This window comes from Suillus clintonianus, assembly GCF_016758775.1.
Source record: "Suillus clintonianus strain FC179 chromosome Unknown DEU56scaffold_1, whole genome shotgun sequence".
NCBI lineage: Eukaryota > Fungi > Basidiomycota > Agaricomycetes > Boletales > Suillaceae > Suillus > Suillus clintonianus.
Genome location: NW_024539225.1, coordinates 646,546 through 672,395, shown reverse-complemented (window position 1 = coordinate 672,395; position 25,850 = coordinate 646,546). Strand labels below are relative to the sequence as shown.

The 25,850-nt window shown below is 49.9% G+C and overlaps 10 protein-coding genes across 10 annotated transcripts; 5 read left to right on the top strand and 5 right to left on the bottom strand.

The window, feature by feature from the left end:
• Positions 1-323: 323 nt before the first annotated feature.
• On the bottom strand, positions 324-1,880 carry DEU56DRAFT_722795 (uncharacterized protein; the record flags this gene model as incomplete). Its single annotated transcript, XM_041347745.1, has 3 exons — positions 324-575; positions 626-826; positions 879-1,880. The coding sequence occupies 3 exons, from the start codon at positions 1,878-1,880 to the stop codon at positions 324-326; spliced, it is 1,455 nt and encodes a 484-aa protein (XP_041215660.1).
• A 2,562-nt stretch (positions 1,881-4,442) lies between these two features.
• DEU56DRAFT_968925 (uncharacterized protein) lies at positions 4,443-6,886 on the top strand (the record flags this gene model as incomplete). Its single annotated transcript, XM_041359403.1, has 2 exons — positions 4,443-4,508; positions 4,782-6,886. The coding sequence occupies 2 exons, from the start codon at positions 4,443-4,445 to the stop codon at positions 6,810-6,812; spliced, it is 2,097 nt and encodes a 698-aa protein (XP_041215659.1). The 3' UTR covers positions 6,813-6,886.
• Positions 6,887-7,100: 214 nt separating this feature from the next.
• DEU56DRAFT_763473 (nucleotide-sugar transporter) lies at positions 7,101-9,001 on the top strand. Its single transcript, XM_041350820.1, has 3 exons — positions 7,101-7,496; positions 7,625-7,941; positions 8,003-9,001. Exons 1-3 carry the CDS (start codon positions 7,351-7,353, stop codon positions 8,731-8,733), a joined length of 1,194 nt encoding a protein of 397 aa, XP_041215658.1. The 5' UTR covers positions 7,101-7,350; the 3' UTR covers positions 8,734-9,001.
• DEU56DRAFT_763470 (NAD(P) transhydrogenase beta subunit-domain-containing protein) lies at positions 9,002-13,378 on the bottom strand. The gene is made up of 20 exons (XM_041350819.1): positions 13,229-13,378; positions 13,095-13,169; positions 12,619-13,036; positions 12,473-12,562; positions 12,405-12,408; positions 12,293-12,355; positions 12,022-12,237; positions 11,923-11,971; positions 11,841-11,869; positions 11,705-11,783; positions 11,211-11,657; positions 11,011-11,163; positions 10,817-10,957; positions 10,173-10,760; positions 10,068-10,121; positions 9,941-10,020; positions 9,738-9,890; positions 9,329-9,686; positions 9,205-9,279; positions 9,002-9,147 (listed from the first exon to the last, which is right to left on the bottom strand). The coding sequence occupies exons 1-20, from the start codon at positions 13,326-13,328 to the stop codon at positions 9,116-9,118; spliced, it is 3,204 nt and encodes a 1,067-aa protein (XP_041215657.1). The 5' UTR covers positions 13,329-13,378; the 3' UTR covers positions 9,002-9,115.
• Positions 13,379-13,969: 591 nt separating this feature from the next.
• On the bottom strand, positions 13,970-15,246 carry DEU56DRAFT_722905 (uncharacterized protein; the record flags this gene model as incomplete). The annotated part of the gene is made up of 5 exons (XM_041347748.1): positions 13,970-14,257; positions 14,313-14,499; positions 14,555-14,645; positions 14,701-15,066; positions 15,138-15,246. The coding sequence occupies 5 exons, from the start codon at positions 15,244-15,246 to the stop codon at positions 13,970-13,972; spliced, it is 1,041 nt and encodes a 346-aa protein (XP_041215656.1).
• A 1,330-nt stretch (positions 15,247-16,576) lies between these two features.
• DEU56DRAFT_722681 (pseudouridine synthase) lies at positions 16,577-17,780 on the bottom strand (the record flags this gene model as incomplete). Its single annotated transcript, XM_041347742.1, has 4 exons — positions 16,577-17,144; positions 17,198-17,352; positions 17,410-17,465; positions 17,531-17,780. The coding sequence occupies 4 exons, from the start codon at positions 17,778-17,780 to the stop codon at positions 16,577-16,579; spliced, it is 1,029 nt and encodes a 342-aa protein (XP_041215655.1).
• Positions 17,781-17,871: 91 nt separating this feature from the next.
• Positions 17,872-21,709, bottom strand: DEU56DRAFT_763462 (uncharacterized protein). The gene is made up of 14 exons (XM_041350818.1): positions 21,544-21,709; positions 21,152-21,485; positions 20,828-21,101; positions 20,551-20,769; positions 20,296-20,496; positions 20,158-20,234; positions 19,918-20,105; positions 19,794-19,867; positions 19,633-19,743; positions 19,361-19,586; positions 19,173-19,312; positions 18,927-19,103; positions 18,600-18,869; positions 17,872-18,542 (listed from the first exon to the last, which is right to left on the bottom strand). The coding sequence occupies exons 1-14, from the start codon at positions 21,654-21,656 to the stop codon at positions 18,157-18,159; spliced, it is 2,790 nt and encodes a 929-aa protein (XP_041215654.1). The 5' UTR covers positions 21,657-21,709; the 3' UTR covers positions 17,872-18,156.
• On the top strand, positions 21,710-22,548 carry DEU56DRAFT_763458 (uncharacterized protein). The gene is made up of 2 exons (XM_041350817.1): positions 21,710-21,875; positions 21,931-22,548. Exons 1-2 carry the CDS (start codon positions 21,756-21,758, stop codon positions 22,273-22,275), a joined length of 465 nt encoding a protein of 154 aa, XP_041215653.1. The 5' UTR covers positions 21,710-21,755; the 3' UTR covers positions 22,276-22,548.
• A 59-nt stretch (positions 22,549-22,607) lies between these two features.
• DEU56DRAFT_968918 (uncharacterized protein) lies at positions 22,608-24,089 on the top strand. Its single transcript, XM_041359402.1, has 4 exons — positions 22,608-22,919; positions 22,977-23,329; positions 23,387-23,613; positions 23,665-24,089. The coding sequence occupies exons 1-4, from the start codon at positions 22,703-22,705 to the stop codon at positions 23,678-23,680; spliced, it is 813 nt and encodes a 270-aa protein (XP_041215652.1). The 5' UTR covers positions 22,608-22,702; the 3' UTR covers positions 23,681-24,089.
• A 736-nt stretch (positions 24,090-24,825) lies between these two features.
• Positions 24,826-25,265, top strand: DEU56DRAFT_763456 (uncharacterized protein). Its single transcript, XM_041350816.1, has one exon. The coding sequence runs from the start codon at positions 24,872-24,874 to the stop codon at positions 25,145-25,147; it is 276 nt and encodes a 91-aa protein (XP_041215651.1). The 5' UTR covers positions 24,826-24,871; the 3' UTR covers positions 25,148-25,265.
• The last annotated feature ends 585 nt before the right edge of the window (positions 25,266-25,850 follow it).

Below are 25,850 nucleotides of genomic sequence, written 5' to 3'. Positions count from 1 at the left end.
TCGAGCCTCGAGCATAGGTCTCGCATTTTGGGTGTTGTGCATAATGTGGGAGAATATTTCCAATTGCAGCACGTAGCATTGACGTAGCACCATTAAATTAATTTGACGGAAGCAAAAGGATAACCCACGGCAAAAACACGCAGACACACTGTAAACGAGTTAGATCGCAATAACATTCATCGCAAAATCAAGAACATCTGAATCTATTACACTACGATTAGACCGGAGCACGACAGCAAGTAAATACGTTAACAAGCAAGGATGAAATATAGTACGCAAAAAATAGTCAAGATACCAATTAGATCATCAATAGGATATCAATGTCAACGACTGGGCAAGGACAGAAGCCTTCCTGAAATGAGGCAATCCTTCACCCATGGAACGTGAACGAGTGTCACACCGTCCTGAGGGTTCTTCGGGAAATCTGTGGCTTCCTTGACGATAACATAATCGTACGAAGGAAGATCTTTGGATGCAAATTTGACTTCGGTCGCGGCTTCCACCCGAGAAGCACCCATGCAAATCATAATCCAAGGAACGATTTGGCTCGCAGCTTTCCCGGTATCGGAAACACCCTGTGAGAGACAATGAATATCAACACAACAAGCGGCAATGTACTGCTTACTTTGTTCACCCCGCGCAAGGGTACAAGATCAGCGCCGAGGCACAGTACAGTCTTGCCAGAGAATAACTTGGAGGCTACAGTATTCGACATGATGTCACTCAAGTGCTCCTTGCAGTTACCCCAGTCGAGGTCAACAAGTTGAGATACGCGAGCACTCAATGTCTCTGAAAACCCAGCAGGAAGCAGTACGGATTGCCAGTCCTAAACAAAGCGGTTGTAAGCAGAAGATCAGGGAGACTCAAACCCAACGTACCGGTGATGTTTGTTTGTTTTGATAATCATCTCGTATCCATTCATGAGATAGACATGGTATCCCCAGAGCGAGAGCCACCAGAAATTTAGGCTTCTGATTGTAATCGTCGGCCAGGAGGAAAACACGTTCCAAACCCTCGAACTCGGGCTTCGGCTTGAACTTGAAGTTATCCTGGGAAGCTACCCAGCGTTTGTTTGACTGGCTGTAGACACCCTCAATGTGAAAAATGCTTGACCAGTCGTCGATGACTGTGCCTCCATTGTGCTTGACAGCTAGCATCACGCTGTCCTTCATTTGCTCCGGGTGCTCGTTTTGGACGGAGCCCGTCACAACGAAACCGGTCTTCGCGAACGGCTTTTTCTGCTTGACCGAAGTGGCACTCATCAAGGACATCCCGGAAGGCGAGCGCTCAGCACGTGGAGGCCTCGGTTGAATGACAGTGACGATGGAATCTGCAGTAAGGGTACGGTCTTTCCAATGCGACTGAATAGCTCTTGAGGCGATCCGGATGTCCGAAATACTGTAGTCTGAGCTTTCGGTGTCAGAACCGTCGTCGACTTCGACACCGACAAATCCTGATTCCATCTGACTGATATTCACCACGGTACCGCGGAAATGGTCGTGGCAAATGATCACTGCATCTCCGACCCGCAGTTCGCACTGACGGAGCATAGCGATATCCACACAGTCCTCCGTCTCGTCGTCAAATTTGATCCGATACTTGGTACCGGCCTGTAACGAGTGAACGATACCCGCATAATAATAACTATCTTGCCTCCACAATGCGAATACACGGGTGGCGGGCTGGGCTGCAAGGGCACGGCCCGTGGAGACAGTGTGACGAAGCCGCTTGGCAGCTCGTATAGCTGGCGCAGGGGTGTCAGAGGTTTTATTACGAGTGGATGCCTTCGACGGAGCACGAGCAGGCTTGACATCTTCAACGCGTCTCCGCTTCCGTGATGAAGGTGCTTTAATCTCAGCAGGAGCGGGACTAACGTCCATATAGTCGTCATCGTCAGCAAGTTCCGTCTCTTCCTCCTCCTGTTTTTCCGCTTTTGGAGTTGGATAAGTCTCATCCTGGTTATCATCAGAGGCCTCAGTATCTGAGGGGTGTTTGTGCTTCTTTGCAGAGGATGCGGCACGAGTACGAGTACTCTTGCGCGTACTAGGTACCGGTGGTGCTTTCCCTTTCCCTTTCCTGTTCTTGACGGAAGGAGGGACAACCGTAGGGGTAGCCATTCGATCTCGCAGATCCTGCTCAGGAGCGGAGGTAGGAATTTCTCCAGACTCTTGTTTCGCCTTCTTCCCACGAGTCGAGCTCTTCGGTTTCGTTGTGGAAGGATTAACCTGTGATTTCACAGACTGATGGTGACACTAGTTAAGACAAGCGTCAAGAAACAGTTAAAAGATCATCCACCTTCTTGACCAGCACAGGGGGCGGAGGGATAGATGGTGTTATCATCGAGGAACGCGTGTTCCCTGAAGCCGGCGCTGCTGCTGACTTCTTTGTAGCTGACTTGACCTGCAGAAGGGCAGCTAAAGGAACATCACCCTCCGGATCTTGGCTGCTTTCAGGCATAACCACAGAGTCTGCAACAATCTCTCCTGAGCTAAGCTCAGACATGGGGCTAAGAGGACAAAAGAGGCGCTTTGTAGGACTCTCGTTGAGCCTAAAGTCTCTTGTTGGGGTAGCGGCGCTCGGTACAGGTGGTTCAGAGTCGGGCACAATGTCAAGGTTATCATCTTGGGGTTGCAGTAACCGAGGGTGACGAAAAGAAGGCGGTTGTCTGACTGGCGGAAGCGGGTCATTGTCCTCAGAATACGAGTCTGGAGGATGTGTTGCTACAAAGGTTGACGGTTGGGTCTCGACATATTCATTTGGCGCCTGAACAGATTCAAACGGCTGCGGGGCTGCACTGTCACTCACGGGGGGCGGGGTTGCGCCGGCGCCATTGCCATATTTCCTAAGTCTGTGCTCCCGTTGCTCTGGGCGGATTAAAGACAGGAGACCACGTGGACCTAGCGTAGAATTTGTCCCATATGTGGCACGAGCACTTCTAGAACGCAAGGTTTGCGCGTATAGATCTTCTGTAACTGCGCTTGTAGCCGTATTGTCCAGTGGCATTAATAGCTGAGTGGGCGCAAACTGTTCAGGGATTGCCGGAGGTAATTTTTCCTCTGCAGGCTCATCTTCTGCGACAATAAGTGAAGACTGTGACCCATTCGCCTGAACCCGATATCGATTGCGTTGTGCTTCGAGAGATTCAAGGGAGTCCTCTGCATCAAATGGAAATCGATGAGGTTGTGCGAAACATCATTTAAACAAAGGGCCTCACCATCATTCAACAACTGCGATGCGTCGGGGTGGGGAATGTTTATATCCTGGGAAGAGCCCTCAGACCCGCCCGAATGCGAAGGAGTGCCTGCCACCAGGATACTGCCGCTGGCTTTCGTTTGCTCATAAGCGCGTCGCATTTTGTCCATCCATGAGTCCTCCTCCTCCTCCTGCGACCTGGATGAATAGTCCATGTGGTCATCCATGGCGAGATCGGTTGCAGTTGTATGTCCCAGGTCAGAGAGTGGCACGTCAAAAACCTGAGTAGCCTGGGCTATGTAATTTGCTGCAGGATCTTGTGATACTGCGCCACCGAAGGAATCTTGCGAGGAAAGGGAGAGAGATCTCTGGCGTCGACTGGGTGCCACAGGGAGTGATTTGGTAGGTTGGAGCAGCGGCTGAACAAGCCCTGCTGAACGAGGAGACTGGAAGGAAACAGACTTTGGGACTAAAACCCAACAAAGACGTCACGATCTAAAAGCAAAGACTACAAAGGCTGATTGGTGGCTCACCATTTGCCTTTCCGATGCGAGATGCTGTACGTGAATCAGGGTGATTCAAAGAATCGGCATGGGAACCCTTTACATCGACCGGTTTGGCAGAAGATGCTTGCGGGGACGAAGAGCGGGTACGCACAACATTTTTGTGCTTGTTCTCATTTGAGGCTGGAGCGTTTTCTTTCTGGGATCCTTCCTCGACCATTTCCTCCTCCCTGTGCAAAACTTGTGGCTGCGTCTGTGTTGGGACCCAGTTGAACTGGTAACGGGACGTTGAACCTCGAGCAGGCGGAACCATCATGGAATCAGTAGAAAAGTTTGAACTGAGATTCCTGTCATCTCCCTCTTGGTCGCATCCATGATTCAACCCCCATTCGTCGCTATGCTCCGCAATTGAATTTTGTTTCGTAAGTGCATGCATTAAAAGCTGGGTCGGCTGCGATTCGGAATCACTAAACGCATAAACTTTAACTGGAAGTCCCGCTGAGCACGCAATGACGACGCGCCTGTGATCGTTGAACATGTCCATATGACCTTTGCGTCGCGCTGATTGTGTGTTTGTTGGCCACAGTCACGGAGTAGATTGACTGCCAGTAAATGTAGGAGATCTACGAATTCGAAAATGGACAAGGTAAAATTAGGGCGCATTCACAAAGTGGGGGTGCGACGCGAAAATGAACTAGATCTGCGCCTAGGTATGCTAGCTCAGGGACTATTACATAGATTCTCCGAATGGGCACTGCCACTGACTCATTAGCTAAGCGCGCTTTAGCTCCTAAGGCTAAAACCATGAAATTTGTAGGTCCTCCGATTCTTGAATCGCGTACGTACCGAATCTCATCGATCTCATCCTGTGGCTGATTCTGAACGTTTAAACATTATTCACATAGTCAATGCGCATGTATGCAACGGTTGACGAAGAGTCAACTCCTGCTTACGTGAGAAATCAATGCACGTGCTCTCGACGCGTCAATGTAATGGTTGATTTTTCTGTTTCTACATTTTACTTCGTGCCAACCTATCTTTTCGCATTCGCTCCTTTTACCCTCTGCGCTGGCCGCCGACAAGCAGGCCGAAATGTACCAGATAGATCAAACAAAAAAGCGTCGCTCTTTATCTTCCGCCGCTCGAACACTCCTTTCTACTATTGATGACTCGGATGCCGCCGCCGCCTTGATGCCCGCTATCAGTGCAAATCATGTCTCCACCGCAAAAACAACCTCCAAGAAAGCGTTTTATAATGCAAAAGATAAACCAAAGGCGACACCCGTCAGGCCCGTCCGTGTCGCGGACTACGACTCCCAGGAGATGACGAACGTACCGAATCCTGTACCAGACACTGGCCTTCCTCCTCCAAGTGGTGATACAGTATATTTCACGCCGCCGCCTATTACTGCGTCTCCTTCAATAACCCATCAATCCCAGGAATATCACGCTCCGGCGGTCAAGTCCATCAGCGCAACTTCTATCTCAACCTTTACCCCGTTGCCACCACTACTCTCTCTGCAATCGACACCAAGCACAGAAAATGTGCATGCTATCGTAATAACCTCTGCTCCTCCTCGCACGAGTTCAGCTCAGTCCCAGAATGCTGTCCAATCGGCGCAAGTACTACAACATCCCTCTCCTTCGCACCAAATTTCAAAACCAGCAATAATTGCACTCTCTATTGTTGGTGGTGTCGTATTACTGGGGGTATTCATCGTGATAAGGCTTTTGAGACGTCCCCGCCGCCGCAAGTGTCCAACACCATCTCTCCCGATCCTCCTGGATGGTGCCTTCCCAGACCACTTCGAGAGTGAAGGATCCGGATCCCCGGTTTTTGGAGGCAAGGAGCGATTCTCGCCCTCACTGAGGAGTGCACGAGGGAACACGGGGCTCTGGACATGGACTCAGTATCACTCCGGACTGCCAAAGCCGGCGCCAACTGTCACAGTTACAAAGTCATCGTCAGGCGACCCCGTGAAAGGATCAGGCAGTCAAGAGAACTTGCTTGCCGAGAAGAGGGCCTCTTTCGGTGGGCAGGACCAATACCCTTTCACTGGCCAAGGTAACTTTGGACAAAGAGCCCAGCCGCCTCTGCAGCCTATCCAGAATGCAATCACTCGCGCAGTCTCTCGGCTCTCCACTGTCTCCATGTCTCTTTACCCAAACTCGCCGGCCAACACTACCTATGGTGCGATGAATGTTGGTGTAGCCATCGACAGCACAGCACCTCTGACAGGCGACGGACAGACTATGATACGAGCAAAGGACAGGGTTGCGGCAGGACGCGCGCGCAATAGCATGGTCGCCCCTCCTAACGCCAGAGATGCCTCTTCGCTGCGGCGCTCTCAGAGCTATGCTTACGGTGGAATGGACCTCACCACCCCGGCCTCACCTGGATCTGGGAGGAGCCCGCAGAACGGGGGCCGTGCGCGCATCAAATCAACATACTACACACCTGGTTCATATCCTCGCACCTCCGCAGCTCCTTCAGCATGGCTAAAAGACCGCGGACAGCAGGACGGCCCCCACTCTGACCGCGCTCATGATTTGCAACGTTCTGAGTCTCATCGAGGCCGTGAAACACAGGCGCTAACCTGTGCTCTTGGGCTCGTATCGCCTGTCCCGCCATCCCCTCATCCAACACTGTACCCGGATGATTCCATGAGTGTAATTGGAGAAGCAAAGAAGGTCACCGTGACAGGCACGCGAAGCCAAAAGAAGCCAGTTCCAAAAGCTATGCTCAATTACGACAAGGCAACTTCGCCCGACTCTGCGGCATTGGGAAGTTTGATGATGGTGGACTTCGCGGCGTCAAAGTCGACTGCGTCGCTGGTAAATATACGTCCGTCCGAAGCAGCCAGGGAGGCTCGGGAGGCGCAACCTCAGGGAGGGCAGAGTTCTGGGGGGTCCAGCCAACCGAAGACGAGCATGAAGAAGAGAGCGGAGGATAGACCACCGCGTGTCCCATCACCTCCACCGCTACCGTCGCTTGCACAGATGGCACTTGCTCACGCGAATCCAGAAGCGTATGCTGAGTACCACAGCCCGACATACAGCATTTATGGATTGTATGACGCGGACAGGAAAAGTCGCGGAACTTCATTCGGATACTGATTTAGATGGATTCGCGCACAAACTATACAGCAGACGGATGTGTTGTCACCTACTATAGTTTTGTATTGAGGGTGCTAGCTGCAATTGAGGGTTTACGTTTGTGATCTCCGTGCCGTCCCAGGCTGTCCTCTGCTGTCCAGCGTTGTACCAGTCCCAGGCGCTGAGCGGCGTATCGGCCAGAGCTTGGCACTTCTTATCCATCAAGTTACAGGAACTGGTCCCGGCAAGTCAACAAACATAAAATTGACATGTGTGATAGCGGAAGTTGTCATGTTCGGATTCGTGAGAGGGTCACCGTATATGATATAGCTAGTTCAACTTTTTCTTCCTTCTGTGTCTTTCCTTCCTGCTGCGGACAAGAGATTTCAACAACTGCGCCAACGAAAAAAAAAAGCCTGGCAGCTGCGGACGACCCGAAGCCAGACTGAACTTGGAGTTGTTGCTGAGCACGCCCCCAGTTATTCTGAACACTAATTTAACTCTTTTTCACATACCACCCGCCTGTTATACCCCTTTGCACCTTTTTCCATTATACCCCATGTCCCAACTCGCCCTCCCCGCCCATCAAGAAAATCATGCCCTCAAAGGCGGCGACGACGATATCGAGTATGAAGAGCTCGGACTGTTGCCCGCAGATATCCCTCCTGTTCCCTCCTTTCGCGGCATTCCATTGAAATACATATCGTGAGTGTCGCGTCTCTCTCCGCAGTCGACCTGCTTCAACGTCTAAGCGTTTCCTGCCTGTCATGATCCTGTTCAATTTTCATTGTCTTGAACCTCGAATAACGTTATTGACACACTCATGTCTACAGGCTCGTCACATTGGCGGTCCAGAATTCTCTCTTAACGTTAATAATGCACTATTCTCGCGTGTCCATCCCTCCTTCCCAGTCTTACTCTGCGCCAACCGCCGTTCTCCTCAACGAGCTTCTCAAAGGGTCCATATCACTCGCCATCGCTTTCGCCCGTATAAATCGCTCCACGCCCTACACGTCCGACACCCCACAGCTACCACTTACTGCCAGCCGCTTCTGGCATCCTACAAAGGTTCTCCTGCGCGTTCGACGACTGGGCAGAGAAGTCTTTTCACCGGATTGCTGGAAGCTGTCGATACCCGCCATCCTATATGGTATGTACTCTGCGCTGTCCGTATAAGTCGCTCTCGTTTAATCTCACCTCGTGGGTTCCAGTCATTCAGAATAATCTGCAGTATGTTGCGGCCACCAATTTAGAAGCGGCAACTTTCCAAGTCAGTTATCAAATGAAAATCCTTTCCACGGCGGCGTTTTCAGTATTGCTCCTGCGAAAACAGCTAAGTGCTAGCCAATGGCTAGCGCTGTTGTTCCTTGCTATCGGAGTTGGCGTGGTACAAATACAGACTGGTGTGAGCGACACTAGCAAGGTCGCATCCTCGTTGTTGTTCCATGGCACCTCGATGAACGCCCTCAAGGGGTTCCTCGCGGTCTTTGCCGCATGTTTCACATCCGGCCTTGCAGGTGTCTATTTCGAAATGGTCCTCAAAAATTCTCAGTCCGATCTCTGGATCCGCAATGTGCAGCTCTCCGCATTCTCCCTCCTCCCTGCCCTTGTTCCCATCATCCTCACACGACCATCTGAAACGGGACTCATAAGTTCACTGTTCGAGAACTTCGGCGCCTGGGCGTGGGCCACGGTTGCCATCCAAGTGTTTGGTGGTCTGGTCACTGCTATGGTCATCAAGTACTCTGACAATATCCTCAAGGGCTTCGCCACGAGCTTGTCTATCGTGATCTCGTTCCTGGCGTCTGTCGCACTCTTTGACTTCCAGATGACGTTCACGTTCATTCTCGGCTCTGTCATTGTCCTTATCGCAACTTGGCTGTACAACCAGCCCGGGAGAAGCCCCAGCACATCAAGGCTAGCGTACGTGGGCAAGAATTGAGCGTAGTGCACATTGGGATAGCACGTTTTCGAGCTGGACTTCTTTCAGCCCGTCGTCGTCGCTCTGGGAGTGCTCGGAACACTTCGTCTTCGACCACTTATATACACCGATAAGGACGGTCACACTTGTTAAATTCGGACATGCATCTGGACGCTTAACTTTATGGACACACCCCCTATTCTGTGTCCCCATCCTCACGTTGTCCTAATTTGATTGCGCGACGATAGTCGGCCTACGATATACAATGTGATATACAATACAATCAATACTCCATGGAAGCTTTCTCGTCGTTTGTGTGATGCCCTTGTTAGAGATCTCGAAAGCGGTGTGGAGTGGTAAAGTACAACATGGATAAGTGGATATATAAGATGAGAATGTGCAATCATGTTCTTTGCTCCAAGCCTCTCTTGAGAGCTGCAAAGGAGACGTCACATCAGCGAAAGAAAGCTATGGTCTCATTCGAGTACTTACCATCACATGTATCTTTGGCATCACCAAACAACATCTTCGTGTTTGGCATATAGAACATAGGGTTCGGGACGTCAGCTGCAGAGATGTAAGTCGACCGCTTAACAATGTGAGATCCATCACGTACCATAACCGCTGGACATTCCTCTCTTCATCACAATGACCTGTTTGCTCTTCCATGCATGCAAAACCGGCATGCCAGCAATCGGCGAACCAGGCTCAAGGGAGATAGGGTTTACGGTATCATTGGCGCCGATGACGAGCGTTACATCCGTCTCGTTGAAATCATCGTTGATCTCGTCCATCTCTAAGACGATATCGTAGGGCACAGAGGCCTCGGCAAGTAGGACGTTGCACTGGCCAGGCATGCGACCAGCTACAGGGTGAATAGCGAAGCGCACTTTGATACCCTTTGCTCTCAACATAGCGCATATTTCTGCTATAGGATATTGAGCCTTAGCGACAGCCATGCCGTACCCAACAACCTGGGATCTAAGTCAGCGAGTGTGTCAAGCCGGCTCGAAATCAAGGCTTACCAAGATCACATTCTCGGAATTGGCAAGAGCCTCTACCGTGTCCTCTATGTTCGTCTTCGTGACAGTGCCCTCAATTTGAGTGACCTCACTCGGTGCAACAGTGCCAATGCCGCCGAACAGAACATTTGTTAATGATCGGTTCATCGCCACGCACTGAGATATTGTTTGAGATACTCCAAATTTGGGAGACATATAACACGCACCATGATGTATGATAGGATTGAACCACTGACACCAATCAGCGAACCCACGGTCGTAAGGAGAGGGTTGTCCAGCATGAAGCCTATCCGAAGGTCAAACACCTCCTTACAGCTCAACTCTGACACTCACCTTCTGCAACCAACGCGAACCCTGAATAGGCGTTCAAGACAGTGATGACGACAGCTTCAAACAACACATCAGAAACAAACTAAAAGTGCCTAGAGTCGTACATACGCATGTCAGCACCACCAATAGCAGCTGTCGTCGTAAAACCCTTGATGAAACTGAGAAGCGTGCTGACTCCAAGGTACCCCGCGGCAACCAAGGGTACTGTTGGTGCAGCCGTGACAAACGCAGCCATGGTCGCTATATTCGCTCCGAGTAAACTAGAGTTAATGAGGTGTCGTCCGGGCAACATCAACGGCCGCGAGCCCATCCTTCCAGCAAGCTTCAAGAACGCGACAATGGAGCCGGTGAAGGTGACACCACCAATGACAACCCCGAGATAGGCAGTGACCAGGTGTAACGTAGAGATATGAGACGGGTCGGCGAGGACGCTACCGATGGAGGTGAAGACAGCAGCGAGACCGACAACAGAGTGCAAAGCAGCTACCATCTGCGGAAGCTCGGTGGCCGTGATGCGGCGACCAAGGATGGCACCGATTGTACCTCCAATAGTGGCAACACCAGCGAACTGGGCAAGCAGGGCAGGGGGGAAGCCGACTGCCAGAAGTGAAGAAAGGATGCCCGATCCGACACCGAGTATGCCCAGTGCATTCCCTTGTCGTGCAGTTGCCTGTGATGCTAGCCCGGATAGAGAAGCTGTAGGCCAACATAGCCTATCAGTTACATACTCCCAAAAACTCGAATGTGCTCACCAATGCAAAGCATGCTGCTCGTCAGGTAGCCTGCTTGTACAAGGCCGGCCATACCCGTGCTTGCAGCAGCCAAGAAACCCCCGGTAAAGACGACAGCTGGGACGCCGTACAACCAAGAGTATTCAGGAGGATCCGTTGGTCCTATCACGCAAATATTAGAACACGGTAGCAGTCAAGATCAAGGCTCGACTCACTCTTGAACATGTCAAGCATCCGCTTCGTGATGACGAACCCACCGGCGACATTGACGCTAGCGAGGAGCACGGAGAGTGCGCCCAATACCTGCGGAATGGTTCCTGGAAAGTATCCTCCTCCCATGACGAATACACCCCCAACACCAACCATGCCTGGGAAACACTCAGCTCAATTTCATACCCGAAGAAAAGGTACATACCAGAGATGGCATTGGTAACGGACATCAAGGGGGAGTGCAGAGCTGGAGCGACACCCCAGACGACTCGGTATCCGACGATACCCGCAAGGCCAAACGTGAAGAAGTTGCTCATGAAGGCGGCGCCGGTCATTTTTCCGAGTGCCACTACGGAACCCATTCCAGCCGTGACAGTAGCTATCTCGCGGGTAGCCTTCTGCCAGGGAGTGATGGCCAGGATCTCTGCCTTCTCCTCGACCTTGGGAGCGGGACGCGGGGCAGGAGGAGCAGGTCGGGGCACAGGAGGGAGGATGGCACCTTGGTGGACAACGATAGAACCACGAACAACTTCATCAGTAAGATCGACATTGAAGGCGTTGTTCTCTCCTATGGACAACAAAAATTTGGTGATATTGTTGGAGTACAGAGTAGACGACTGCGTTGGAAGTCGTGAGGGAAGGTCAGTGTAACCTTGGTCCTTTGAGAATTTCTTCTATAACGCAAAGCGTATGGCATACCTATGATCGTCACGCCATTCTTCACTATGAGTTTTCCGGGAACCGTCGCTTCGCAATTACCACCAGCTTCGGCAGCCATCTAAGTTTAACAGCCCATTAATAATGAAACATTGATTCCTTGCCAAAGGTGACTCACATCCACAATAACCGAACCCTGCTTCATAGCTGCGACCATCTAAGACAATGGTCAGATGAGTCACAAATTCATCGGTGAGTACTTGCATCGTGGCGAATCAGTTTGGGTGCAGGTCTGCCTGGAATGAGTGCCTGTAAATACTAGTTAGTAGAAGAACCAAGAAAAATCGGACTGCACATACTGTAGTGATGACAATGTCAACATCCTTGCACTGCTCCATGAACAGCGCCATCTCGGCCTCGATGAAGTCCTTAGACATTTCCTTCGCATAACCACCGGCGCCTCCCCCTTCTTCCTCAATGGACACTTCCAAGAATTCTGCACCAAGCGACTGCACCTGTTCACGAGCTGCAGACCGTGTATCGAAACCGCGAACAATGGCACCAAGCCGGCGGGCCTGGTGTAACGGTATCATAAGCAGGACGTGAGCCCAAGTGTCAGAATGTTCTTACAGTAGCGATTGCACTCAACCCAGCAACACCTGCACCGATGACGAGAACTTTACCAGGTGGAATCTAAGGTCGTATGAGACGGTGTGAAACACGTGTGCCGAGGATGGCATACCTTCCTAAAGAAGGATCAATTCCAGTTAGATATTGAAAGCAATACGATGAATTGGAATTGAGGCTCACCCAGCTGCAGTAACCTGACCCGTAAGATATCTTCCAAAATGATTAGAGGCCTCTAATACGGCCTTGTAGCCAGAAATGTTTGCCATCGAGCTGTCAATGTTAGTCAATGCTTGCTTCTCCCATGCATAGCCGTAATTGAGTCTGACCTCAGCGCATCGAATGTCTGAGCACGAGAAATACGAGGAATCATATCCATAGCAAACGCATTAACTTTACGGGAAGCCAGCGCATCTACCACGGCCTTGCTCTTTGCGGGGTATAGGAACGAAATGACCGTGCTTCCCTCCTTCATGCTCTTGGCCTCTTCTTCAATGGAAGGTGCTTGCACTTTGAGCATAATATCCGTTTTGTCGAACAGCTCATCTCGAGACACGATAGTAGCCCCAGCTGCGACGTATTCTTCATCCAGGAACTGAGCCTGCGCACCAGCGTGTTTCTCGACAAGAACATTAGCAAAGCCTTTCTTCTTGAGGAGGGAGACGTTCTGGGGTGTAAGAGATACCCGTCGTTCATCCGGAAATATTTCTCGCGGTGCTCCGACTGTCAGAGACGCATAAGGGATGCCTGATGTCAAGCCGTGTGAACGAGATGCCTCAAGTTGAGATGAAGGACAAGGACACACCAGAAACCTTTGGTGCCTCTGGGGCAGCTTTGGCTTCGTTTAGATTACGCGATGACCAGTGAAACGAGCGAGGCGCTGTTGAAGGGATATATCAATCCAAAGTCCGGGGCAGAATGTGTAAAATGACACCTAACCTGAAGTGAGTGATCGGAGGCTGCTGCGCCTTAAAGTGTAGACATTCAATGGCCGACAGCCCAGCCTCGCTGCTGGCGGCCTGAAAGCCAGCATAGACATGGTCGCGCGGTTGACAGAAGAGACGGTCTAAGGTGGGTGCATGTGTTACATAAAAGCTTCGTTAAATACATAGTTCATGATAACGGAAGTAAATAGAGATCATCATCGGAAAAATAAGGCCCGCGGCACCTTGGCAGCACTGTTGCTGGCATGGGCAGGCTAGTTATATAAAAGGACTCGGATATTGTTCATGATCTCGACTCGATAGCTGCCACGTGAAGAGCCCCGCATACGTGCGTCGTGCATTAACAGTGATACGGTGATCATCAGAGTTCATCATGTCAAGCTTTTTCGTGTAAAGCATGAGAATGAGAACACGACCGTGCGCCAATTGTGCTCGCCTTTGTGAAAGAAATTTGATTTGGCAGACAGAATTCATGGGTAAGGCGGCCTTGGGGCGGCCGGAGTCCGATTCTCACACCGACCAACCACACTTCAGTCTGCGCTTTGGCCTTGGAGTAGACTTCATCGAAGCTTCATCTTGAATACAATGATTGCATATGTACACGAAATATAATATATAGATATATCATCATCGAATAGATATAACATAGCGAGTGGACTTGGAATGGACCGCATGTACATGTACATTCATACACAGATCTTCCAGCACATAGGTGATACCAGTCCAACACTTGCTCTTAGCGCACCTTTCCCCTCAACTCCTGTTCAAGAGACACAAGGGCTTGCGTATGCGAATGCTCCCACAACGCCTCACCTGCTCCAGGTTCAATGGGCGGGAGGGGCCTCCGGGGGTGGCCACCATACCCGTACAATTTCTGGAGAAGGTATTTCGTTCCAGAAATCGACGCCTTAGCGATGGTAGCGTCTGCACGCCCAACGATGCCTTGCAGCCGCTGTGCCTCGGGAAGGACAGAAGAATCAACCATCGAGGCCTCACACAACTCGAAGAGTTTCGAAATGGCGTGCTAAATACAAACGTGAATCAACAAAAAGAAATTCCATCAGAAACTAGGCACGTACAGGAGCAACGTTCGCAAGACCGGTAATAGCACCATGCCCATTGGAATACGCTGATGGCAAAAGGAAGTCACTGAATCCCCCAAGGACAAGGAAAGGCGCGTTCTCGTTTGTCCGGGGGTGAAGTGATGAAAACATCGGATCCGAGATCGTAGCTGCCACGCGGGTGAGCTTCCCGACATCTCCGCAGCTAATCAGCACAATAAATGTACGCCCTTTGCATATACGATTAACGAGGAACTCACGTGAGCTTGACACCGCAAATATTCGGACACTCGATAGCGAGCTCAGTGATGAGGTCGGAGTCTAAATTGATACCCCCACTGGCACCAGGATCTAGAATAACGATCAGGTACTTGCCGTCAAATATATACAAAAAAAAGGCACGCACAATTGTAGATCATGACCGGTATAGGGCTCTTAGAGCTAACTTCTTGCCAGAAAGCTTTCAGTGCTTGCTTGTTACCAGCAAGCGCACCGGCAAAGTAACCACTGGCAATAGCGATGGCATAGTCTGCGCCAGCTGCAGCAGCTTCATTTGCTAGGTTTATTGACTCGCGGGTGCTGCCGGCGCCGATGCCAGCTATGATCGGTACGTTCACTAACCCGGCATCATCAAGTGCCTTTCTTGCGGTCGTGATCGATGTCACCCGCTCATCATGTGATAGATGAATGGCTTCGCCCATCGACCCAGCTAGCACGGGTCCCACTCCGGCAGTCGCGACACGGACGACATGGGTCTCAAAAGAGGGAATATCTAAACGACTGATCAGTATTGTGCTATGCGACTACGAGGTACCATTCAGACATGCAATGGGAGAGACTGACCGAGATCTTCGGACTCGGGAAGGAAGAATGATGGAATAGGAGCATAAATGCCAGGTTTCAAAGGGCGAATCGTGGATGCGTGTGTACCGTTTGTACCGTTAGGACTCATGATGAAAAGTTCTGTGGAGTGGAGACACAGTTACTTTGGTTTCATAGACCGGGGGTATATAAGGACCCTGGACTTCATCATGATGGTGGCGATCCTCGTGTGTCCAGGTTATACGGCCCGAAGCCGGATGCCGCGGCCCCTCTGCGGACCGCTGCTGGCAAATTTCAAGGTGCCCATTAGGCCAAGACGCCTTGTTAAAGAACATCAAGAACTGCAATTGAAAACGCAATCGATGAGTCAATGTGGCTGGTACAGCCAGGCGACGGGGAGGTTTTCGCTTACCTACTCATAATTCTTGCGGAGCATTAACGCCACCCAGCGGCCGCATTCAACTCTCCACCGTTAGATGAAAACCTGCATGCGAAGGAATTCAATTGAGTTGTTATCACTTCTAGTGTCCTGTCGGCGAGAGAATTTCACAGCAAATTTGGTAAAGGTGTCAGTCGAGATAACTTTAGGAGATAGTCTCGCAGTTTTTCGCCGGCAATTATAGCCTCATGCATGCCTACGAGAAACCGATTTGGTGAATTAGCTGCACGCACGATAAAAACATGATGGCGTGCTTCGCCCCAGGATATTTCGGAGGTTCACTGCTGCACGCCAGTACTTATACAAGTCACCTGGTCCCCACCTGTGAATCCAATAACTCGAGTGATCTCACATGTGACTGTATCTGATCCTCCGTTCCACTGCCAAGAGCCTGCGATGCCCTGGAGGTAAAAACAAGGGTCAGAAGGTACCCGTCAATTCGCAAACATGGAAACTATTGTTCCTGAGGTAAATGAAATGACGAAGGCTATACTGACGGATTCACAATACGTCAAAAAAATCATGCATCAAGGCGAAGGAGCCAAATCCGCACCTCATTTCACGCAAGCGGCTTAACAGCGCTGCGGAACAACTGATAAACAGTTCTACCATCAATATTAACAAAAGAAATTAACGCCTCCTCCGCATGAATAAAAAAACATGAGGTTCTTTAAAACTGCTGATCAAACTTTGAGTAGCGTGAAGGTGATAAGAACCACACACTAAGCATCATACTGAGGCGCTCAAGCTACTCATTTGGATTGCAAAAACCATGTTCGCATCCCGCCCGGACCGTCCTAGGCCTTCGTCTTAATACGAAGGAACGGCTATCTTCCATCGATTAGTCTGGCTAGGGGAGACTAGGCCATCGTCAGGTGCATAGTGCTATAAATGTACGATAAGCTGTCTGCCCGTCAGATATGACGCCGAAATTTTGCAGGGACAAAAACGACCCACAACCCAAACAAGCGCGACCTAATATAGAGAATGGCAGGGAGCAACGAGGGGGCGTACTGTAATGTCAAGAAGTCTTTTGAAGCTTAGGACCTTCAACGATTTCCAGGCGATCGATGACTTCCCGCTCCCATTGTGTCCATCCGTCTTCGTCTACATCGCCCTCGGATTCAGACGCACGGGAAAATACGTCCCAAGGAATACATCCTGTTTCTTCGGAGCCAGCAGCTGGGTCGAGCGCAAAACGGCCTTGTCGAGATCGAGTCAGAGTTACGACATGAGCAGCTGACCCGACAGCATGACCGAGGTCGTGCACGATCGAGCGTACGTATGTCCCTCCGGAAACCTTCATGCTGAGTACAAATGCCGTTGGATGCTCGTCACCCACCGCAGGCTCTAGTTCATCTTTGATGATAGGGTTTTCTTCGACTCCTTCTAAGGCCTTTTTCATTGCTTGTTTTTCATCCGAAGTGAATTCCTTTTCTGGCCAACGGAATTCATGGTCACTTCCTTTCCATTCGAGTATTTCCAAGGAGTGTATTGTGACTTTCCTCTTCTCGATGGGCCGAGGCAGGGGTATGCCTTTCCGAGCATAGTCGTACAGCGGTCTACCTTCCATCTTGAGCGCGGAGAAACTGACAGAGACGATATGAAATCAGGGAAGGGTGCAGAGAAGTCAGATAATTACATTGGAGGCGCTTGGTGTATCTCCCCTCTGAATTTGTTTAATGCGGACTCCACGGCTTCTTGGGTGACATGTCTCCAGGGTGCAACACGTACTCGGCTACCTTCACTATCGTAGGTATCAGTTTCGCATCCCAAAAGCGCCGTTGTGCGGTATTCCTGACGTGTCTCGGTGAACCCTTGAACTTAGATTGATCGAAGGCATGGATGAAGTACCTTTACACAATCCAAGAACTCGTTGAGACGTTTGGTTCCTTTTCCGACACCTACGACTGGATGACAAGGTGCACAAGGATGAGATGACTCCAGGATCTATTGCAACGAGACGCGACCATACCCAGAACGCCATCAGCAAGAGGATCAAGCGTTCCTCCTTGTCCTATCTTCACTATCTCTCGTGCGCGCCTCCCCTTAGTAGGGACCTTACCTTTACCGCGTTTTTCCAATTTGTCTGCTTCCACAAACAAACGCGAGTTGCCAACCAATTGTTTGAGGTCATTGATGACGGACATCGATGTCGGTCCAGAAGGTTTCGTGACAGCAAAAAGCCCAGACACAGGCAGGTGTGGCAACGTAATTTTTGGCATCTCAAAGTAGGAACCTCTGAATCCGTCACGGTCTGCGTGTGGGCCCTCTGGTGGAACTGACTTCGGAGTATCTAACAAAATCCGAAATCTTCTGGCCAATTAGTATTTGTGGCGCTTTGTTTGTACATACTAATCACTCAGGGCCCAGTCTTCCCCCAGATCTTTCTAGTCTCCAAGCCAGACCATAACAGTCGTTCCTTCTCGATTATAAGATCTAGCGGAGCTACAGAAGAAGCGAGTCTGGTTGCGGCCAGTCTGGACCATTGGAGTAGAAAGTTTGTGATACTTAAACGGACCCGAAGTGTCATTTTGAAGCGAACCAGCCACGTTGCCCAAAACAGCCACTGCACCTCGATGCACTTTATTTCACAGCATGCTAAATATTACCGCTCACCCAAGATCCCCCACAGATGCACCTCGCCGCCCACATCCTTTCCCAGGTCTTCCATCTGGGAGATGAATGTCCCGCATCAATCACCTCTCCTCCAACCTGGGAGCGTCTACCGCACCGGAGGCAAAGAAGCCCAGGATTTTGTGTCGAAAGCACGCCCTTTGTCACCACGTCCGTTCCAGGATCGTCTCCTGGAGGACTGTCCGACGCCGACAGACTTGCAAAACCATCAACAAGATCAAATGACTTGATGAACAACTGAGGCTTGTCGATCGCAGATGATGTCGTAAGCGATCGGATGGTCTTCTTCAACTGATCATGCTGTGCGGGCACAGCATGTCCCTCGGCAAACGAAGCCATGACTTCCTCCACTAAATGAGAAGTTCAAGCTTTCAACGACGACGACTCAGTGAAATTGACACACGCACCTGGAATTGCACTCGCTTCTGGGATCGCAGTGCTCAGAATGTCTTCGAGAACTTTCAGGTCCAAGCCTGAGGAACTGACGAGGTCCAACATGATATCCCTCGCGAACTGGGAGTTCTCCCGTTTGGCCGTCATCGAGGCCAAATATTGATGGAAACAGTTGACGTGAAATGTTACTGCCCTAAGATTCGTGAGAGCAAGTGGATGAACTAGATGGAGAAGTATCGGTGTGTCAAATGACGCTGAATGAGGCGATGACGATTGGTTCGCGGCTTGTTGAATGGGCGGATATTAAAGATGGCATGGACGGGGGTAAATTAAGCACTCACAATCTCGTAGAAACGGGTTATCGTCCATAGGTTCCTCCTTCGGTATCACTTCATTGGACTTTTGGCTCATGTTTGGGGTTGGGTCGGCCAGGTCGGCTAGGAAGACGCATTCTTTCATAAGTTCCTCCAAAAAAGCAACCACCCAGGTGGAAAGGCTGATTAACTGCCAGACGGGCTCTTTGGAAAAAAAGAAAGCAGCCAGGTTAAGTGCTTGTTCAAACGGTCATAAGGATGCAACAAATTCACCAAGGTCATATCCCTCTGACTCTTGGCAGTCTTCAAAAGCAGCGAGACAAGCGGAGACAGAACACACGTTGAGAGCGTTTCGCGAGAGCATCAAATATTTCTCTTTCTCATCTTCGTTTTTCGTTCGACGAGCCCTTGCTCTGCTACACATTAGTATGCACACATTAGAGAATGTGACAATTCGTCACCTGTATATCTCAACAGCAGCTCCCATCACGTCGACCATCGAAAACGAGTTCGCGGTGCCATGACGAGCATTCACCTCATAGGAGGTCAAGGTACCAAATAGCGTATCGTGCAGCATAGTGGCTGGAGTACTCGGTAGAGAAAGAATGTGAGATATATCTGCTGTTGATCTTCGAGATTGAAGTGCAATAGTCAAGGCTTGTGCGAGAGGCAACTGATGCAGGGTGTCTAAGGTGCGTGAGCATCAATGCAGGCGGATGATGACGTTACCTACCTTTCGATCCTGAAGTGATGCGTGCCCTTGGAAGAGTGTAAACGGAGGTCTGCAGCATTGAAACTGCACAAGCAAGTAATTTGTTGGGCGATGTGAAAATGCTCAGAGGACCTGTTCCAGGATATTTAATCATCGTTCTGCACGCGTGAAGATTGACTCACAATCGCTGCTCGCCCTGTTGGCAAGCGTGAGAATGCTTGGATGATCCCAGTCAGGATCATCGGAGAGCTCAGGTCTGTTAAGAATCAGAACAAGAGAATTTAAAGCAAACAATTGACGGCCTACAGCTGCAAGGCAGAGAGATTGCCCACAGGGACTTCTTTTGGCTTGGATGCGCTTCGTGCCAACGATCCACCTGGATCGGTCATTGCAACAACTACCGTTGCCTTTCTCGTTGCGACCGACAAAGAGCCAGGTGCAACAACTGTCAGAATGCGAGGAGAAAGAGACCGGTCTCCGACAAGCCGAGCGGCCTACCCGCCATACAGTGAGAAATTTGCTCGTGATGAAAGTAGTAATACTCACCCAAGGAATTTTGCTACTTGGTGGAATGACCCTGACTATTGAGTATGCGACTATTCGAGACTTTGGCAGCGATGCATCTTCGATCATTGAGTGAAATGAGTACTCAAATAATGTGATCGAGATTGCGAGTCAACCTACATTCCTCGAAATCCAAGAATGATGCAACTAGATATGCTGTAGTCGGTTCCAGATGACCACGTTGGGGCTGCTTGTCCTTCTTTGGCGATGATTTGGGCGAAGTGGAAGCATCTGGTTTGGATCCAGGTACTGAGACGAACACGAAGTTTGTCAGGCAGGGCCCGGGGTGATAAATGGGTGGGAGAGGTGCGGTGACGATGGCTACACGAAGGTATTAGGCATCTACAATTCCACATTTCATTTTGCAGAACGTACCCATACACGCGCCATCGAAGCGCAGCTTCACCTCACAAAGCTCAATCATTTGCTCCTCTTCGTAAGCATTCCAATCCAACAATGGCGGACGGTCATCCAGTTGACTGTCTGCAGTGATATCAAGAGGAAGTCCGAGATCAAGGGAGTTGTCCGACGCTGCTCTTAGGGTATCCGATAACGGATACCGTCGGGATCTCAGGGCGACTAAAAATACATACTCTGCAAGACGCGTACAATCTCAGATGACTGTGACAGATGCCCAAAGGTAGATGCTCACCGTTGAAAATGAAACCGAACGAAGCTGCGACGCAGAGTCTGGAAGTCTTGGGTCCACGGGGAGGATCATGAGACACTTGGCTATAGTTCTCAGCAGTATAGCAGGGCTGCACAAGGGAACACGTCAAAGATCTTACACCCGAGGCATAAGTCCGGAGGTAGTAGACATTCAGTTGGTGAGCCTGGGTTACTGTGAGTAGGGTGGGATTAGACACGGGAGTAAGAGGTCCACATTGAGTCAAACGAGATGTAGAACCATCTGGACATGTGACCCACTAGCATAACGTTCAACGTTTGAATTATATATAAAAATGAATGACATCACCTCGCGCTCAGCCCCGACGAACACAGCACTGACGACACCAGCACCTCGTTCGCAAGCCCAGTATTCTCTGATGTTCCACTTGTCAAGGCTATATCCACGTTGCCACAGACACCCGATGCCGTCGCAGTCGCGGCCTGGAAAGTATGCAAATAACCAATGGTCATTGGATGAAACAGTGATGACATTCGGAGGTTCATAAGCAGCAGGATTGTTCAATATTTGATCTGGAGATGCGACGAGAAACTGCTTTGAGGAAGAAAACAATCTTCCGAGTATTAAGGGCTGAGAAGGGTGGGCAGTGAATATGGTTGACGCATTAGACCAAGCGACGGGTCTTAAGCAGACGCAAGTTAGTAAAAAGATGAAATAAGTTGATTAGAAGTGACAGTGACCTTTGGAGATGATCTGCTAGGGGATGAAAATCCCACCAGTGCGACTGCCAATGTTGTGCATCAGCTTGCTTTGCTTTTCCCTTGGAAGGAGAGTTTCGGGCGTCAGGGTACATTTCTCCTTGAAGAGAACATGCGCTGACGGAACAAATAGATGACAACGCGCTTAAGTGATGAACCCCACTACGTAAACTGTCTACTACAAGTTCACCATCATGCTCAGCATACACTCTACTTCAATAGACCTCGAGAGTGTGCCTACGGAAATCATGATACAAGCTTTTGCAGATCGTATCCTCGTGCTTGTTACGCAGATGGGGAAAGTTGGCAACTTGGTGCACTTGTAGCATTTACACTTGATGATTCAACTGCTAACGAACGATGTAAAAGATTCAAGCATCTATCCCTTCGACGACGCCGCTGCTGTCATCTGATGATCTTGATGAAGATGGGGATTCTCAGACTGCTGGACTCCCTGCGCCCCCAGCGGCCATTCAATTAACACCCCTACTTGGTGGTGCATCCTCTGAACATCTGCAAACGCTTCATTCGTTATACGCGGCGCAGATTGCGACTATCATCTGGGTTGAAGAAGCAAAGAGATCGATGGGTGTAAACCGACGAAGTGTTGTGGTTGGAATCGCGCTTCAAAAGTCCAGGGATGCTGATGATGAGAGGAAGATATTCCTTGGGGTGATGGATCATCTTTACCGTCTAGTGAATCAAGCTGGTTAGATGTTGATATGCAATATTGTTTCCATCTCAGATCATGATTGATAGTAATTTCCATTTTTATTCATACAATAGGGTTAGGGTTAGGACTACTTTAGATCAAAAAAAGGATGGCCTGCCCAGCCAGAGTGGCCGTGGCAGGACTGGAAAATATTGAGACGGTGCATGAGCCGGAGCCCATACAAACCGTAGTTACCCTCTGTATGGACAGGGTCGCCGTGCTATGAAGGGTCCCCACGGCCCACAAACCCAGGTACTTGAAGGAGCCTATGCCATCAAGGTAAGTATGAGTTGTTCAGAACAAAATCACAATCCTTATATACATCACAACATCGCGCACGGACCACCATCGACACACTTTCCATTTATGGAATACGGAAAACTCGTCAGTGGCTAAAACTTAACAGACAGCAAGTTGTTCTGCCGCAAGATGTCTCGAATATTTCGTCGGTCGCTCAGTTCCTTCAAAAGAGCTCCCCAACTTGCTCAACCATTCCCAATTGCTGAGGACAGCGCTCAGTTCGCTGCTCACCTAAATAACGTCTTCCCCTCCCTCCATTTTCCTCCAGAGCTTGCACAACGTATCCTCACCCATGGAAGTCACAAGGCAGCTATTCACGGTCATAATGGACGGCTCAGCTTTATAGGAAAGGCTATCTTCATCCGTCATATCTATCAAGTACTTAATATCATTTTTTCATTAGGGCGTCGCGTGCTCGAGTCTTATTACCTGCTCTTCCTCCACTCTGTCGCCCGGAACCAAAATCATCAGCACGACTATGAATATCTCTCTTCTCGCGCTTTAAACACCTACCTCCTGGGCGAACACGTCGCCCCTCGATGGTCTCTGGGTCGTATTCTGCGATGGACTCCTACTGTCTCCCAAGATGTTCTACTGGCCCACAAAAAACTAAAAAGTTCATCTGGAAAACAGCACGCAGAAGTTGACTCAGACATTCAATCAATGGGAAATCCTGGTATCGTCAGAAGTGTAGGTCTTTACAAAGTTATGGGTGACGCGGTGCAATCTGTGATGGGTGGTGTCTATCATCAATTTGTATGTTCTTTCACGCTCTATCACATTACGAAACTGAGTGTCGCGTCCATTTTGTAGGGTGGTTCTGTGGCTCATCGCTTGTTTCACACTCGCATTCTCCCGCATATTCTGTTGCCAGACCAGGCTGAGGGAGTGCCCGTGGATTTCCATCGCCAGGCACTGTTACTTTGTGAACGCATGGGTGGAGTGGACGGGAATCTGTTAGTTCAAGAGCTTGCGTCAAATCGTGCGCCGTCGGAGCTTGAGCTCGAGGTTGTAGAGACAATCCAGCCGAAACAAGTTGCGTGAGTGTGCGTTCTTGCTAAATCTTCTTTTCTGTCTAATCTTTCCCGTAGGGCTGCTAGCTCATGAGTGTACATGACTCTCATCATCTATCATGTTTATTTTATGGATCGCATTAATTGCAACACCGTTCTAGAAGTCATGCTGGTGTGTCACTTGAGAGCAAGACATTAATGCATCATGACAGGTCTCCTACCTGATGTGGGCGTAACACCATTGGAGGACTAACACCAATGATGCCACCTCGCTGCGGCGCACTCAAAGTTATACTTCTGATTGACTGGACGTCATCACCTGGTTCCGGGAGAAGCCCGCAGGCGAAAGCGCATCAAATCAACACTGTGCTACACGCCCGGCTCATATTCTAGCACTTCCGTAACTCGTTCGCAAAAGGTCGCTGTGATCATTAACTTCATAAATGTGCGACATATAACTTCATGTGCACACTGACCCGCTCGAAAGCACATGCATTTGGTGGTGTCGTGTACCAGAGTGAATTCTACAACCAAACATCTTTTCTAGTCGGCTAGTCTTTCATCTTTCGCCATCCATTGTCATGCGTCCTGCTCCACCACGAAATCACTATGCAAACTTTTCATAAAATCCCCTGCGCTGGTGCCAGATCTTGACATTTTACTCCTCCCCGCTTGTGTGGCCTATTGGTGGACTCCCAGACTCGTTATCAGCGAACGCCTTCGATGCGTACGCGCTCTTGACAGTTCTGTACGCTATTGTCAACAGGGGTCTGGTTTCTTTGCCTCAGGTGAAGCCAATCGAAGGTGCACATCGGTTGGTCGTCTACGGGTTCGACAAACATATATATGTTCAAAAGGAAGCTTCAAATTGATGCAACCGAAGAACATGGAACGCGAACATGTTCATCGTGTGCAAGGGCGAAAGGTCAGGTCACAACGCGCGAATGGGAGTGCGTCTTCTGCCTGAATCTGCAAGCTTCTGCCTAGTCGCTGTAGTGCATAATCACTACTCAATATATAGGCATGGGGTGCGCGTGCAGGCTTAAATGTTCAGGTGTCTCGTATTTCAACGTGTACTTGAAGCATAGAAACCAAAAAACATAAGCCAAAAATATTGTAATTGCAATTGTCGGATGAAACAAACGAAGGCTAGCTATGTAGCTCACTGACAAGTTCAAGACAAGTTGCAACTTTCAGGATTAGCACAGCCACTCTCTATTGCGGCACCGAAATGAACTTGAATTTCACTTGGCATGAACGTTGAACCATCAGTTCTGCGTCGAGCATGCCCACACCCGTCTTACTGTCTCGGTATGTACCACCCTCGCAGTTCAACAAGCTTGCGCTCATAAACACCAGTGGACTTGATCCGGTGCTAGGCATTTTCACAGGTTGCTTTGCCTATTACCTTCACGAAACACATCCACGCACCGCACCACCACCGGACAAGGCTCTTGCAACACTCGTGCAGTGGAAATGGGCCAAGTTCAAGCGTGATCGGGAGGAAAAGCTAAATGCACTCGAGAGAGAGGCAGATGCATCCTCCAAAGTAGCCAGTTGATCCCTTCCAAGCTGCTGCATGTTTGGGATGTATCCAGTAACAGTTGGTATGTAGCGTTCAATTTTGGCAGTTTTTGCGCTGAGTTTGTGTGCGCAGCGGTGAATGCTATTCGCGACGGTCACAACACGCGCTGCTCGCAGTACATAAGCTTGTGTTACAGCGGAGCTAGAGTCTAGAGATCATTTTCATCTGGGCTTGAAAGTGTCGAATGTTTGGTGAGGTGATTGCAGCCATGTACTGCAAGTACGACTTATGCGCAAGTGAATGATATATCGTACACGCGAATGGACCGCATCGATGTCATGATATTATAGGCCGTTAGCCCTGAGGCCGCTACTCGATCGTCTCCTTTAGTACAGGACGCGGCGACGCGCGAATCAATGCTCATTGTACAAAATATTCAACCCCGCAACGCCGACACTCAAGACCAGAGCTGCTTAAACTGCGAATCGCAGAGCAGCAAACAGACTTACAATGTCATTTATTTGGCGCTTTCCGTAGTCTACGTAGCGTGGTCCTGCGTAGTCTCACTGGTCTGGTTTATTTGGGCGTGGAGAACCAGAAACAGTTTATTGTAGACCCAAGTCTAATGAGACCTGATATACGTGGCTCGTCGGGATGTCTGACAACGAACGAAACCGCAATGGACTACCCAGTCACGGTGGATGTAGTCAAGTTGCAATTGTAGAGTTACTTCTTCGGG

Excerpts from the sequence above, each read along its gene's own strand:
- DEU56DRAFT_763470 (XM_041350819.1), bottom strand. The coding sequence starts at position 13,328 with ATGTCTATGCTGGCTTTCAGGCCGCCAGCAGCGAGGCTGGGCTGTCGG. Across the intron at positions 11,972-12,021 it reads TTGACATTGTCATCACTACA|GCACTCATTCCAGGCAGACC; the intron begins GTATGTGCAGTC and ends TAGTATTTACAG. Across the intron at positions 9,687-9,737 it reads ATTCCGAGAATGTGATCTTG|GTTGTTGGGTACGGCATGGC; the intron begins GTAAGCCTTGAT and ends CTTAGATCCCAG.
- DEU56DRAFT_763462 (XM_041350818.1), bottom strand. The coding sequence starts at position 21,656 with ATGTACCCTGACGCCCGAAACTCTCCTTCCAAGGGAAAAGCAAAGCAA. Across the intron at positions 21,102-21,151 it reads TCGTCGGGGCTGAGCGCGAG|TGGGTCACATGTCCAGATGG; the intron begins GTGATGTCATTC and ends ACGTTATGCTAG. Across the intron at positions 18,870-18,926 it reads TAACCCGTTTCTACGAGATT|CCGCGAACCAATCGTCATCG; the intron begins GTGAGTGCTTAA and ends CCATTCAACAAG.
- DEU56DRAFT_763473 (XM_041350820.1), top strand. The coding sequence starts at position 7,351 with ATGTCCCAACTCGCCCTCCCCGCCCATCAAGAAAATCATGCCCTCAAA. Across the intron at positions 7,497-7,624 it reads ATTCCATTGAAATACATATC|GCTCGTCACATTGGCGGTCC; the intron begins GTGAGTGTCGCG and ends TCATGTCTACAG. Across the intron at positions 7,942-8,002 it reads GATACCCGCCATCCTATATG|TCATTCAGAATAATCTGCAG; the intron begins GTATGTACTCTG and ends CGTGGGTTCCAG.
- DEU56DRAFT_763456 (XM_041350816.1), top strand. The coding sequence starts at position 24,872 with ATGCCCACACCCGTCTTACTGTCTCGGTATGTACCACCCTCGCAGTTC.
- DEU56DRAFT_968918 (XM_041359402.1), top strand. The coding sequence starts at position 22,703 with ATGTCTCGAATATTTCGTCGGTCGCTCAGTTCCTTCAAAAGAGCTCCC. Across the intron at positions 22,920-22,976 it reads TGGACGGCTCAGCTTTATAG|GGCGTCGCGTGCTCGAGTCT; the intron begins GAAAGGCTATCT and ends TTTTTTCATTAG. Across the intron at positions 23,330-23,386 it reads GTGGTGTCTATCATCAATTT|GGTGGTTCTGTGGCTCATCG; the intron begins GTATGTTCTTTC and ends TCCATTTTGTAG.
- DEU56DRAFT_763458 (XM_041350817.1), top strand. The coding sequence starts at position 21,756 with ATGCTCAGCATACACTCTACTTCAATAGACCTCGAGAGTGTGCCTACG. Across the intron at positions 21,876-21,930 it reads TGGGGAAAGTTGGCAACTTG|ATTCAAGCATCTATCCCTTC; the intron begins GTGCACTTGTAG and ends ACGATGTAAAAG.